This window comes from Diachasma alloeum, unplaced genomic scaffold (assembly GCF_001412515.2).
Source record: "Diachasma alloeum isolate Michigan unplaced genomic scaffold, Dall2.0 Dall_scaffold_00359, whole genome shotgun sequence".
NCBI lineage: Eukaryota > Metazoa > Arthropoda > Insecta > Hymenoptera > Braconidae > Diachasma > Diachasma alloeum.
In genome coordinates this window covers 1,246,502-1,260,545 of record NW_021680498.1, presented here as the reverse complement: position 1 = coordinate 1,260,545, position 14,044 = coordinate 1,246,502, and the positions used below count along the sequence as shown (strand labels likewise).

The 14,044-nt window shown below is 37.7% G+C and overlaps 5 protein-coding genes across 5 annotated transcripts in view; 2 read left to right on the top strand and 3 right to left on the bottom strand.

Annotated features, from left to right (window-relative positions):
- Window positions 1–191: 191 nt before the first annotated feature.
- On the bottom strand, window positions 192–2,273 carry LOC107041207 (speckle-type POZ protein A). Its single transcript, XM_015261648.1, has 2 exons — window positions 2,218–2,273; window positions 192–2,022 (listed from the first exon to the last, which is right to left on the bottom strand). Exon 2 carries the CDS (start codon window positions 1,994–1,996, stop codon window positions 1,088–1,090), a length of 909 nt encoding a protein of 302 aa, XP_015117134.1. The 5' UTR covers window positions 1,997–2,022; window positions 2,218–2,273; the 3' UTR covers window positions 192–1,087.
- A 220-nt stretch (window positions 2,274–2,493) lies between these two features.
- On the bottom strand, window positions 2,494–3,507 carry LOC107041191 (TD and POZ domain-containing protein 4-like). The gene has a single exon (XM_015261631.1). It carries the CDS (start codon window positions 3,505–3,507, stop codon window positions 2,494–2,496), a length of 1,014 nt encoding a protein of 337 aa, XP_015117117.1.
- A 1,695-nt stretch (window positions 3,508–5,202) lies between these two features.
- On the bottom strand, window positions 5,203–5,832 carry LOC107041190 (speckle-type POZ protein-like). Its single transcript, XM_015261630.1, has one exon. The coding sequence runs from the start codon at window positions 5,830–5,832 to the stop codon at window positions 5,203–5,205; it is 630 nt and encodes a 209-aa protein (XP_015117116.1).
- Window positions 5,833–8,445: 2,613 nt separating this feature from the next.
- LOC107041208 (protein DPCD) lies at window positions 8,446–9,547 on the top strand. Its single transcript, XM_015261649.1, has 4 exons — window positions 8,446–8,616; window positions 8,688–8,893; window positions 9,101–9,331; window positions 9,419–9,547. The coding sequence occupies exons 1-4, from the start codon at window positions 8,553–8,555 to the stop codon at window positions 9,521–9,523; spliced, it is 606 nt and encodes a 201-aa protein (XP_015117135.1). The 5' UTR covers window positions 8,446–8,552; the 3' UTR covers window positions 9,524–9,547.
- Window positions 9,548–10,404: 857 nt separating this feature from the next.
- LOC107041203 (RNA/RNP complex-1-interacting phosphatase) overlaps window positions 10,405–14,044 on the top strand; it is a 33,327-nt gene continuing 29,687 nt past the window's right edge. Inside the window, exons 1-2 of the mRNA XM_015261644.1 lie at window positions 10,405–10,519; window positions 11,868–11,943. Coding sequence (XP_015117130.1) covers window positions 10,500–10,519; window positions 11,868–11,943 — 96 coding nt within the window. The 5' untranslated portion in view covers window positions 10,405–10,499. The remainder of the gene's footprint in view (window positions 10,520–11,867; window positions 11,944–14,044) is intronic.

Genomic DNA, 14,044 nt, shown 5'->3' with positions numbered 1-14,044 from the left:
TCAGCGCAAGTTAACGTTGAGCTACGAAAATAATCAAGGAACACACTGTTGCAGCAGAGATCGACATGTTCAACGGTGAAAAAGGAAGAAATTTACAAGATTTCCCCAGTATCTATGAAATTGCCACGCTAAAATGAGACATTTATCAAAGACAGTGGCTATATTTCTATGAAAATCAACAGCCACTTTAATTAGTATGAAAATATCAAAAGTCATTTATTCATTTTTCATTGAAACATTTACAACACATCTAAAATGATGAAACGTCAATTAACAAAAGAGTATTTTCTTTAAACCTCTAGAATACTAAATTATCCAACGATTATGAATATAATCAGAACAATATTTAAAAAATGCAAGAATACGTTAAACATAATAAATCGAATAATGAGCGTTAAACGAAAAACTTTGAGTCACCAATCGTTTAAACCTCGTAAATATTCCCAAAAAAATGAACAATCACATTAATTATTATCAAAATATCATAAGTCACTTATTAATCTCCAATGGAAACATTTCCGAAAAACGAAAAATGATAGAATGTCAACTAATAAAATGACATTTACTCTAAACCTCTGGAATATCGAATTCCCCAATCCTTATAAAAATACTCAAAGCAATATTTTGAAAATGCAAGACGTTGAAATATAATAAATCAAGTAATGAGCGTTCTATTCTCGTCTAAACCTCGTAAATATTCCCAAGAAAATGAACAATCACATTAATTATTATGAAAATATCATAAGCCGCTTATTAATCTCCAATGGAAACATTTCCGACAAACGAAAAACGATAGAATGTCAACTAACAGAATGACATTTACTCTAAACCTCTGGAATATCGAATTCCCCAATCCTTATAAAAATACTCAAAGCAATATTTTGAAAATGCAAGACGTCAAAATATAATAAATCTAATAACGAGCGTTAATCGAAACCCGTTGAGTCAACAGTCGTTTAAACCTCATCAATATGTCCCTGAGAATGAACAACTCCCTGCATTACCATCAAAAAATCTCAATACGAAATATCAAACCATGAATACTAAAAAAAAATGAAAAAGTGAAGTGAGCGATCGTCGAGACCCCTCAAGGGTCCGCCTTGACGATCTCCTCCATGAACTGATCCATCAGGAGAGTATTCCTCAAGCAGAGCTCTCGAAACTGTTCAGTAGTGATGATCTCCCTCTTATTTCTAATGACAAACCTCCAGCACTCTTGCTTGAGCCTGTCAGCCTTATGGACCTCAGCATACTCAAGAATCTTCAATGCATTCTCGACCTCGAGTTCCGTGAAAAGGCTGTACTCACAGACATCCTTGAGACTCCCGATGTCATACTTCTGTGCTGCAGCAAGAACACGACACGCGACATCGACGTCCTCCAGAGCCTGATACCTCCCTGTGTACAGGAAAGTGAGCATTACCTTCATGATGTCCACAGGAATGTCCAGGATCTCAACCCGATTGGTCTGAGCCTCTTCCATCGGTGTCGACAGCATCCTCAGGAAGACAGGACTGTTGCTAACGAGGATGAGCTTGTGAGCTGGAATTTCCTCGTCCCCAATAGCAAAGACAACATCGCTAAATGCCTGATTCATCAGGAATGCCTGCATCTCCTCAGGAAAGTGAAACGTGGGAGGTGGAGGAATGACTGAAGGTAGTTCCCAGAGCACTTCACAGACAATGTGAAGTACTCTGTCAGCAGTTAGTGGTAGCAAGTTCCCAGTGAACATGAATTCACAGCTCCTCCTCCACTGAAATCCGTTGATCGATTTCTCTTCGAAGTTGCAAAGTTTTGCAGTAATGTCGACCTGGAAGGGACTCTCCTTGGTCTTTACTAATTGGACAATCACCCGATTATGTTCGACCCATCGTATTGTCACGTACACAGCGCAATTGGCGATCACTTTGGCTGATGCATAATTCGATGTCACGGTGGCTTCATATCCAGCTGGCATTTTCACTCTCCATGAGTATGTGGTGCAGTGACGCTCCATTTTTTCGTGTGAATACAACAATTGAACTGAAAAAATCAGTCTGGTTATTGGGGAGAGAGATTGAGAGTGAGGTTGAGGGTTAGGGGGACTGATTTAGCGGAATTTTTGGGAATTTTATCCTTGAAGTGGTGGAAATGATGCGGTTTTCCAGGTTGAGAGGGGGCCTGATGGAAATTGAGGTGATTGAGGCATTTTTAAAGGACTGATGGGTAAATAATCACCTGTAAATCGAGAGAATGAGGAAGGCCGCGTTCCGAAGGCGTCTGCAGTCGTGACGAGTGAGTCCGTCGCATCTCTGACAAGTCTATATATGTCATATGTCTACTACGCCATAATATGGCGGAGATAATGGCGGGAAGAAAACGACATTTAAAAAAAATAAAGAGAAAATAAGAATTTAATAAAAAACGTTAAACACTTTATTACAACACCACAAATTAAATATTTACATAATATCAATGAAAAATTATTCAATAATTAATTGAATATCCCGTCAATTACTTAAACAAATTGGATTTTGAATTGACAATTCCGACAGTGAACTGCATCATAAGCAAAGGCTTCCTGATAAAAATTTCCTCAAAATAGTCTGTCGCAATAATTTCTTTCTGATGCCTAATAATGAACTTCATGCACTCCTTCTTGAGTGTCTCCGCCTGATAGGTGTCGGCATCATCGAGGATTTGCAGAACGTTGTTGACAGTGAGATTGTTAAGCAGCTTCTGTTCACACTGATCCTTCAGCACCTTCATGTCGTATTTTTCGGCCACGGCCAGTACCTCCCAGGCGATTTCAAGTCTATCCAAGTCCTCGTCTCGCCCCGTGTACAGGATCTTCAAGACCGTCTTCATGATGCCGGCGTCAATGTCCTCGATGACAACACAATTTTCCATCCCCTCTTTCATCGGCGACGTCAGCATCGCGTGGAAAACAGGACTGGCAGCGCTGAGAATCAGCTTGTGAGCGAGTATCCTCTCATCACCGATGATGATCTTGACGTCGCTGAGACTCCGCGTCATGAGGAAGTCCGACACCTCGAGGTAGGGATTGGGCCGGTTGGACGGGTCCTCCATATCGGCGAGGTTCCACGTGATCTGGAGAACAATCCTGTACTTTGTATCGTTGAAAAACGAGGTGAAGCAGAAATCCGAGAAGAAGCAGGACTCCCTCCAGACCTCCAACAGCTTCGTCTGCTCAGCCACCCAGCTCTGCGTCTGCCTGATCCGCAGGCTCATGTGCGCCCTCACAGGTCTGTGGATCGTCTTCTTCACGAGGACCTCCACATCCCTGTGGACGCGGACGGCACTGCCAACCCTCGAAGTCGATTTCGAGGTGTGTCTCAGCCACACGGAGATGGTGCAGTTGTCGACAACGCCGGACGGAAACTCCCCGCACATCATGAATCTCGCTTGGAAGTCAGAGGTCCAGGACTCGCAGGTGTACGTCATGACGTTCTGGCTCCCGGACATCATGAAGGTGTTGTTCCCTATTATGTTGCTGTGAGTCGACATTGCTGTAACTAAAAAAGAAATGACAATCCGTTATCCAACAGGGCAGGGGCGGCGGAACGCGAAAATTTGAGGTGGGTTGAATTTTTCTGGAATTACAAACTCAGGGAATATTTTTTACGGGTGTCATCGAAAAGTCCCCAGCAAGACCGGTAAATATCCGAAAATTTACCGGTAAATTGTTGCTGGGAAGGTCACAAGGGTCGCGAGGGTCAACCGGGATTGACGGGAGATTTCATCAGGAGGGCCAAATGGCCTTATTATATCCGGTTTCCCCTAATTACAATTCAAAATATTGTAACACTTTTCAGTTATTTTGTTTATTAATTAGTATATCGGACTTTGAAGGTGATATTGTAAAGAGGCCTCTTCTTCTCTTCTTTTGTGGGATAAATTCATCCGGAATTTTATCTAGATATAGCTCACGCGGTCATTGAAAAAAAAAATTTTGATAAAATTGTAGAACAATTATTTTTCTTTTAATTTTTTTGAGATGCGGGATTCCACACCTCCAAAATTTGAGGTATGAACTGACCAATAAACTCCACTATATACTAAGTATGTATATTATACTTACATTTGGTATCGCTCCTTAACATCAGTGAAGTTAAAGTTTAACTGAATTAATAAATTTCAAAAGTAGAGAAGACTTGATAGTCGATTGATGACTCTCGTCAGACTGTCTGAATTTCCTACAAGACAGAGCATTAAATAGAAATCCCGAGCGTCCGTCTGACTCCGTTGGTGGAAATGACTTAACCGGATTGGAAGATAAATTGGGGAGGGGAGACTGACGTTTCTGTTGGTTCAGCACTGCGGATTTTGTATAATAAAGGGCCCAGAGGGGAAGGGGGGGGGGTCTCGGCGACGGCAGCACTACCTGTCCCTTACCAGGAAATCGTAATCATCGTGAGGTATAATAGAAGAAAGGAGTCTATTCTATTCCATAACAGACATATCCTTTGCCATAAAAAAAGGACTGAGGTAATTTTCTGAGAAGTCGCTTCAATCGTGGCGCCAGCAATATTTGTCATTCTAAGGAAAATTTTAATGGCTTACGTAGAATAACTCATAATCCGCATTTTAATCAGATTGTTGTCTGAAGAATTATGACAGCGCTTGGCGAGAATGACGTTATAAATAATCAATTGTCAATTCTGATAAATGTGTAACAACTTCGGGACGATTTTAACTCTGGAATAAACGATTTGTCGGGAATTGTTTGTATTAAATTTTTTTGATACAAAAATAATGTTGTAAATTGTGAGTGGCTCATCTTCGGGAAGCAGAATGTCCTGTTGAAATTATTTTCTGGTAAAATTCCATAGATGATATGAATTGTCATTAGATAGCATATTAACACTGTTTACCTCATTTTCAATTATCTTAATTGAATAGTTTCTGTTGAATTATCGAAGTCTGAAGTTTTTTCCATCACGGTCTTGGGTGCAGGCTGCATTATGATGTTGGGAGGGTTTAAGGGGTCAAAAAGGAAAGGAGTGATGGTGGGAACAAAGAATAAGATCTAAAACATTTGTCGAGAAATTGTTCGTATTAAAATTGTTTGATACAAAAATTATGTTGCCCAAGGAAAATTGTGAGGGAGCTCAACTTCAGGCAGTAGAGTGTTCTATTGCAACTGTTTTCTGTAAAAATTCGATAGGTAATATGATTTGTCATTCGATGTATACAAGCATATCAACGTTTGTTTATCTCATTTTCAATCAACTTAAGCAAGAGTGACATTTCTGTAAAAATATGGACATTCTTGTCTAATTGGGCGCGCAGTTCCTTCGTAACATTAATAATCCCAACGATGAACTGCATCATTAGCCCGGGCTTTTTGTCACAAAGTTCTTTGAAAACTTTTGCAATCATTATTTCATTCCTGCGATGAACGATGAATTCCATGCACTTCTGTACGAGTCTCTTCGCTTGATAAGTATCAGCCTGATCAAGAATGTTGGTAGCATTGTCGATAGTTAGACACTTGATCAGCTTTTCTTCAATGAGAGCTTTGAATTTCTCCATGGCATACTTTTCAGAAACAACCAACGCCTTCAAAGCCATCTCAAATCCATCAAAATCCTCATCTTCTCCCTTGTATAAATAATTCAAAACAGCCTTCATGGTGACCACTTCGATGTCTTCGATGACAATAGAATTCTCAGCTGCCTCCTCCATTTCTGACGTCAGCATCGATAGCAAGACTGGACTGGCTGCACCGAGGACTAACTTATGGCAGGGTATTTTTTCGTCGCCAATGACGATTGTCACGTCGCTCAAACATGTGCTCATGGCAAAATCGGACAGCTGGAGAGGATTCATTTTTTATAGTAGATGTGGTCCACGTGATTATTGGAAAGAATAATGGGTATTCCACGATTAATCGAATCCTAACCTCTATTGGATGCCGACACAGAGCAAACTGGAAAGGAAAACCGAGAATTGGATCGTCAGAAATAATAGAATAAAGGGGCTGGGGAATAAAAAAAAAAATGCAGCTGTTACACTTACTCTAATGAAATCGAACAAGTAGTCAATGTGATTCGTGATTTTTATTGCGTAGTATGCATCCACCACAGCTCAGCGAAAACCAAAATGAGAGAAAAAAAATCTACGTAACGCACGTTGTCTTTGAGGTGAATAAATGGGCGTATGGGAAGTCCCGATTTTTGTCCTCATGCTCCAGGCATTTGCGTTGAAAGTCGCCCGTGTCGATAATGCAGATTCTTGAATAATCTTCATGTTATCATATGTGCAGTTTCAAATCGAGAATCGTCTCCCTGAGAAAAATTTTCAATTGTTGAATTCCTCATTTGTTTCTATTTACACGAGCATTTTAAGTTTTTCGTGTTGTATATTTATTATATAATTTTTTTATTGACCAATTTTTTGGAGAATTTCTCAAAAACTAATAGAGCTAATAAAGCTAACATACTGTTAGGAGTTCGATTACATTCAATTCTTGAGGAAATTGTTTTTTCCAAATGCAAGCATTGTAATCATCCAATTTCACATTTTTTAAATTTGCTTGCAAATGATGTAAGATGATATAAGACGTGAAAATGCAAAGATTGGTAACCAATTTTTAGAAATACGAACCCATAAACGGTCAAAATAATTTCAAAAAATCGGAATTTTGTAATATTCTATGCCCACTTTCAGCCTGATCGACTCCCCCAGTTGGACATTGCTGGCGATTTTTTCTGGGTCGAGAAATAGCGTGCTGATGCCTCTAAAGATGGTTTTGAACTAGGGAAGACTCCTAGACTCCACTGGACAATGTTGTCATAACTCTGCTTTTCAATTGAAAACAGACATCATCTTTAGAGACATTTGCCATCTTTAGAGGCATCAGCACACCATTTTTCGAGCCGCTCTTTGATTTGAGCCCAAAAAAACATTCATCTCTTCTCTGACATCCCTGCTACAAACTCGGGTCTACAACTCGGGTTTTCAATTAAAGACCCGAGTTGAAGACCCGAGTTTGTAGCAGAGATATCAGACAAGATATGAATGTTTTTTTGGGCTCAAATGAAAGAGCGGCTCGAGAAATGGCGTGCTAGGGCCTCTAAACATGACAAATGTCTCTAAAGATGATGTCTGTTTTCAATTGAAAAGCAGAGTTGTGACAATATTGTCTAGTAGGGCAATGGGGTCTAGGAGTGTGTATAGAACATTGGGGTGGAGGAGTCTCCCCTGGCTCAAGACCATCTTTAGAGGCCCTAGCACGCCATTTCTCGACCCGCTCTTTCATTTGAGCCCAAAAAAACATTCATATCTTGTCTGACATCCCTGCTACAAACTCGGGTCTACAACTCGGGTTTTCAATTAAAGACCCGAGTTGTAGACCCGAGTTTGTAGCAGAGATGTCAGACAAGATATGAATGTTTTTTTGGGCTCAAATGAAAGAGCGGGTCGAGAAATGGCGTGCTAGGGCCTCTAAACATGACAAATGTCTCTAAAGATGGTGTCTGTGTTCAATTGAAAAGAACAGTTGTGACAACATTGTCTAGGAGGACAATGGGGTCTAGGTGTATGTATAGAACATTGGGGTCTAGGAGTCTCCTCAGGTTCAAACCCATCTTTAGAGGCATCAGCACACCATTTTTCGAGCCGCTCTTTGATTTGAGCCCAAAAAAACATTCATCTCTTCTCTGACATCCCTGCTACAAACTCGGGTCTACAACTCGGGTTTTCAATCAAAGACCCGAGTTGCAGACCCGAGTTTGTAGCAGAGATATCAGACAAGATATGAATGTTTTTTTGGGCTCAAATGAAAGAGCGGCTCGAGAAATGGCGTGCTAGGGCCTCTAAACATGACAAATGTCTCTACAGATGGTGTCTGTGTTCAATTGAAAAGAACAGTTGTGACAACATTGTCTAGGAGGACAATGGGGTCTAGGTGTATGTATAGAACATTGGGGTCTAGGAGTCTCCTCAGGTTCAAACCCATCTTTAGAGGCATCAGCACGCCATTTCTCGACCCAGTAAAAATCGCCAGAAATGTCCAACAGGGTGAGGCTCAGCCGTTGACTCAAAATCAAACACTGAAATCTTTCTTTTAAAATTCCATTAATTACTCTTCGATAAAATTATCTAAATTCCAAGCGAGTTTATTTGCATTTTCAATTTTGTTAAACCATTCAATGATATTAGATTGATGTCTCAATTCAAATGAGACAGCGCTACGCAGTGTTAATTGAAAAGAGTCTACTTGGGATACATATGCGTTTAATTAACAGTGGACACCCGGTAGAGTCGCGGACCTTGTTCCGACGATCATTTGTCGTATATAGTGGGATACATGGCGCCCTCCACAATTAATATCAACTGCAAATGAAACGAATGCAATTTCTACTCTACCGACACTGTTTGACCGACTGCAAGCACCGTGCACAGATGTGGTTGTGCACAGTTGTTCCCTCACATTTTTCACTAATCTGTGGACAGCCGTGGATGCGTCTGCACAGTTGCGGAGTACGTGCGGCCCCCCTCCACACCATCGAGCCTGCCGGTAACCGTGGCAATGAGATTATTTGAAAATGGCGTCGGAGCAGTGGCTGAATGTTCTACAGAAAGCAAAAAAGACAGCTATTATTCAAGACGGTAGGATCTCAATTCCATAACCAGTTCATTCGATTTCCGCACCTTTCAACATAATATTTATTCCACTCCAGGGACACGAAAAGTACATTTTTTACTGGAAGATGGCAGAGAACTTGTGGAAGAGTATAACCTGGAGACGAATGTCGTGACGAGAAGAGCGTGGAGAGAAAAGGGAAAATTGGGGCAGGATGTTGGGTGGGTGGTGGAGATTGGAGATCCAGAACCCCAGAAGGAAGATAATCTAGAAATCAGTGGCATTCGAGAGAGTTCGTCTGCTGTAAGAGAAATAATTGCACAGTTAAAATTATGAATTTTTTTTTATCGAATATTTTATTATTTCCATGAAGAAATGTCACAAGACACTTTTTGTTGGAAATTTAATACGATTTAACACTTCGATATTCATTTAATCATCGATTTAAATAGTTTAAAATTTTAATTCAATGCGTAAATCGAAAATAATAAAGATAATAATTCCTTTCAGCCTTTCGTATCGAGAAGAATCACAAAAACTGGTTTAGAATGGAGGATCAGAAACCTCCCCTACTCCAAAGAAGTTTATTCTATAACTGCTGACGATGGAGCATTAACTGTTCGTACCACTAATAAAAAATACTTCAAGAAGCTGAACATTCCAGATTTGGAGAGGGTGGGCTTGAAGCCCGAGCAGGACAGAATTTCCTTCACACATCAGTTCAATACTCTAGTCATAACGGTGATTTTTCAGGCATTATATTCCTCAATATCTCCACCGATGATTTTTCTAAATAATGCTATTGATCATTTTTTGTGATGAATGCAGTACAAGAAACCTCCAGCTCTCCTAGACCTCGAGAAGAAAATTCTGAACGAAGTGATGAACCTCAAAGCGTCGAGGGAAGGAGACGTGCAATGTCCAACGAGTTAATTAATAAAAAAAAGAAAAACTTAATTTTATTCCATCAAATGATTCGTTCGTTTACTCTCGTAACATTTATTTATTATTGGATTTTTCAATTTTTTTTCTATTAATTTTTAAGTGAGAAGAAAAATAGAAGAAAATAATGGAGAAAAAAAACAACATTCCAAATTTCTTAATTGAATATCTTAATAGTTGTCTAGAAAAATCAATAATTGTTGATTTTCTCAATGAAGTATTTTATACAGGGGTTTCGTAGGTACTTGGCGTTCATCGACAGCCAGACATAAAAAGTTGATGCCGAAATTTTGGAAGTTGAAGGGATTCCGCTTCCTCGCTCCATTGAAACTGACATTGGCAACAAAACCAATTATAATTCTTGTAGGCATTTGCTCGAAAATGACGTTATCTACTGTCTCTCCCAGAATTCCGCTGTGCAGAACAAAATATTTAACCTCAAAACGAGTCAAGGGATATTTTACAATTGTCTTTGCAAAAGTTTTAGCGTGAGCTATCAATATTCCAGGGCTGAGTTCCACGCGTCGAACGATCAATGAGGCCTCCATAATTTCTACTTTGAACTCGGAATGTAAAAAAATCTAATTTCTGCACAAAATATCTGAACAAAGTAAGATCTCTAGGGGGATCACAATCTATTGATCAAACATTTTTAATTGAAAAAAGAAAAAATCGCAGAAAGACTGCGGAATTTTTCAATAGAATTGACGAAAAACTAATAGAATTTTCTATCAGAATTTAACGTACGCGAGTGATCTTATCATCTCCGTTGATCTCGACTGATCATGCACGTGAAAAATATTTTTCTAAAAATGTTATCGACATTGAAAATGTCGGTATGATAGTGTCCACATTCAGGCAATGTGGTTGCGTCTCTGAATTTGATGACACTCGGAACATCTGTCTAAGTTTATCTATTTACAATTTTTAATTTGTGAAAAAGTGGCTTTAGCATTCAGTGAGTGAAATGAACTCGATTCCGGACAGGTTCGTAACTCAATTTCTATTATTTTGCATCGTTATCTATCAATAGCTCCGGAGTTTTGCTTGTTTGAAAGGATTTGAGGTTATCTCGCTCCGAAAAGTTATTAATCGTGTATTTCCAAGTGATTTCACTCGACGTCACGTTGTGAGGATTCGTAATAAATTATTTATCAGTGCGGAAAGTGAATTTTGGGGGGATTATCTTGACTATGATGTTTTATTTTTCTTTCGCTCTTGTGCTCCGAAAATTTTCGGTGCACCTGACTCTCACTGGAGCTGACTTATCGATGTAGAAAATATACTTTAGTTTCGGGGTTCGTCGGTGGGTGCCATTAGTGGACTAGGAATGAATTCTTGATTTTCGATGAACTTAATTTTTAAATTATTCCCTAATTTTTCAATTGGAAATCTGACGGAGAAAAAACATTCTGTTTTTCAGGACAATGTTATTAATTTAGAGAACATTATGGTTTTATTTTTTTTTTGAATTATGAATTGTTTATTTAATTTTAGAAGAAAAATCTGTGAAGTTCAGGAATAAAAAACTATTCACTTCAAGTAGAAAATGTTTTTAATTACAAAATGTTGAAATTTTTTAATTGTGAATATTCAAAAAATAAAATATTGAAGAGAAATTCAAGCATAAAATTCAGAATTTATTAAATATTGATTGAACATTAATTTCTTTTGATGTTAATTAATTTTTTCAATTCCAATATTCAATTCATTAGTTGAATTCCACATTTCAGAGTTATTAAAAAAATATTTGACACATGAATAGATCAATTTTACAACAGGAAAAATCATCCATTCAAGATCGAGAATTTTCTCAATTAAAAAACCGAAATGTTTCGCATTCAAAAGCGAAAATCATTTTCCAACAATTAAAAAAACGAATTAATTCATTTTTTGCCTGATTTCCCAGGGAAAAATCTTCTCAAAATGCGTAAAAATTTAAAAAATCAAATGAATTAGCAACTTCCTTCCTCTCAGCATAATCATATTACAAATGTCCCAAATTAAGTCGATTTCCCATATCTTCTTGGATACTTGAAGCTCCTGGCAATAAATAATCTCAAGGGAATGAAAAAATCCGACGTTTTCTCTGAAAATCTCTTCCCCTCTCATTTTATTATTTTACAACAAATAAATATTCTAGTCTCCGAATAAACTCTATACTTTCAGCTAATTGGCTGGTCCACCTCAAATGAGAGATATCGTTTTCTTAGAAAACAAAATCTCGGGTCGTCCGGGGTCATAAAATCCCCAGTAATTTTTTTCACCTCCCTTTCTCATCCCAAGAGCCCTCAATAAAACCTTCAGCTTCTCAATCAACTACTTTTAATTGCAGATGGCTACAATATAAGCCGTATGGGACAGTCATCGAGAACACCAAAATTCTGGCATTCAAAGTGCCCCTCAAAGCGGTGAGTGCAGTCATAAATCCATAAATAATGCATTCCAAAAGTAAAGAAATACGACATCAAAGTATATTTCACTCTTCATTATTCCGTTCGATCATTAAGAATGAATTTTTCCCGTTTTAACGAGTTTGACGTCTAAAATCGTGTGTCAAGTTGATCCTGTAATAAACCATCCTCTTAAGGAGGTCCACTCGATGCTTAAGCGTATGCACAAGATATTTTGTGCATCACAGTGCCCAACATTGACGTCAATGATTCTCTCATCATTACTTCCGTGATCTAAACGCAAACAGTTCCTTTAATTTCGATTATTTTAGCATAATTTTCATTTTGTTGTTGTTTGAAACGATTAAAATTAATGTTTGAATGGGTTTTCAATTCAATAAATGAACGGTTTTCGTAGTTTTTCGATTGATCTGTTTTTATTGTCAGAATTCTTAATTTTTTATTATGCAAGAAATCCCAACAGAATAAGTAATATAAAAAAATCAACATCTATGAAATTTTTTTTATGAAAAAAGTCTAGAAAAATGAAAAATTATTGCATAATTTTTCATGGCAATCCGTGCGAAAACAAATGGAATTTTTCATGAAATTTCAATAGAATTTTAATATAATTCTCATAAACATCACAGCATTTTTTTTAATGAGATGAAAAATCATTTGTGGCTTGAAAGATCATTTGAGATTCAACATATTAATTAGTCTGCGAAGTAAAAAATAATGCGGAGGAATTTACAATGAAAATCAGCCGTCACCGAGTTGTCATGCACTGTCTTTGGATTTAACAGCCACATCCCCATACGCAAATTGGCAATTCCCCCTTTCGCCTGGGTGTGCTCACCTCCACCGTACGTCGACACGGGTATCTACCAATGATTGCTCTCGCCTCTTCTTCATTTGGCATGCTGAATATGTTGATTACGTGGCGAGTGGTTGGCATGTATTTACGGTTTGTCCTAATTGATGGGACCGCCGTGGCGAGTTTCGCGGGGCATAAAACATTTTTATGCTCTTACTTCGAGTTATACCAGGCGCAACACCGCCTTGAATATACGTCGATATACTCATCGTTAAAATACGTAAAAACACTGACTAGTAATTTGAATAAAAAAATCACTCTGGTATGCACGTCATACCCAATTTATATTGTCATAAATTTGTGGGGGGAAAGAGGAATTCAGATTGCGTTTGTTTGGATTTGAGGTAAATTGAGACCGGTTTTGGGAGATATATTCTGAATATTCATTCGGATCATTTGATCAATACTATTTTAATTTTTAATTTCACTGAAATAATTTTACTGTTAATTTTCACCCGGAGAAATGATTCATTTTAATTGAATAAATTTACTCGGGCTTAAACTGGATTTTTACGGGGATTTTTTCAATTCATCGTTCCATAAAATATAGTTTTCTATCGGAGAATTTTTTAAATATAATCAAATATTTTCTTGCTCGACGGAAAAACTCGATTAATTCAAAATGAAATAATTGAAGAGTTTAATTCGACTGAAATCCGTCATTTCTTAGGGTGCGTTCGCTTAGAATTTGAATAAAAAAATTAGTCTGGTATGAACGTCATACCCAGTTTATATTGTCATAAATTTGTGGGGGGAAAGAGGAATTCAGATTGCGTTTGTTTGGATTTGAGGTAAATTGAGACCGGTTTTGGGAGATATATTCTGAATATTCATTCGGATCATTTGATCAATACTATTTTAATTTTTAATTTCACTGAAATAATTTTACTGTTAATTTTCACCCGGAGAAATGATTCATTTTAATTGAATAAATTTACTCGGGCTTAAACTGGATTTTTACGGGGATTTTTTCAATTCATCGTTCCATAAAATATAGTTTTCTATCGGAGAATTTTTTAAATATAATCAAATATTTTCTTGCTCGACGGAAAAACTCGATTAATTCAAAATGAAATAATTGAAGAGTTTAATTCGACTGAAATCCGTCATTTCTTAGGGTGCGTTCGCTTAGAATTTGAATAAAAAAATTAGTCTGGTATGAACGTCATACCCAGTTTATATTGTCATAAATTTGTGGGGGGAAAGAGGAATTCAGATTGCGTTTGTTTGGATTTGAGGTAA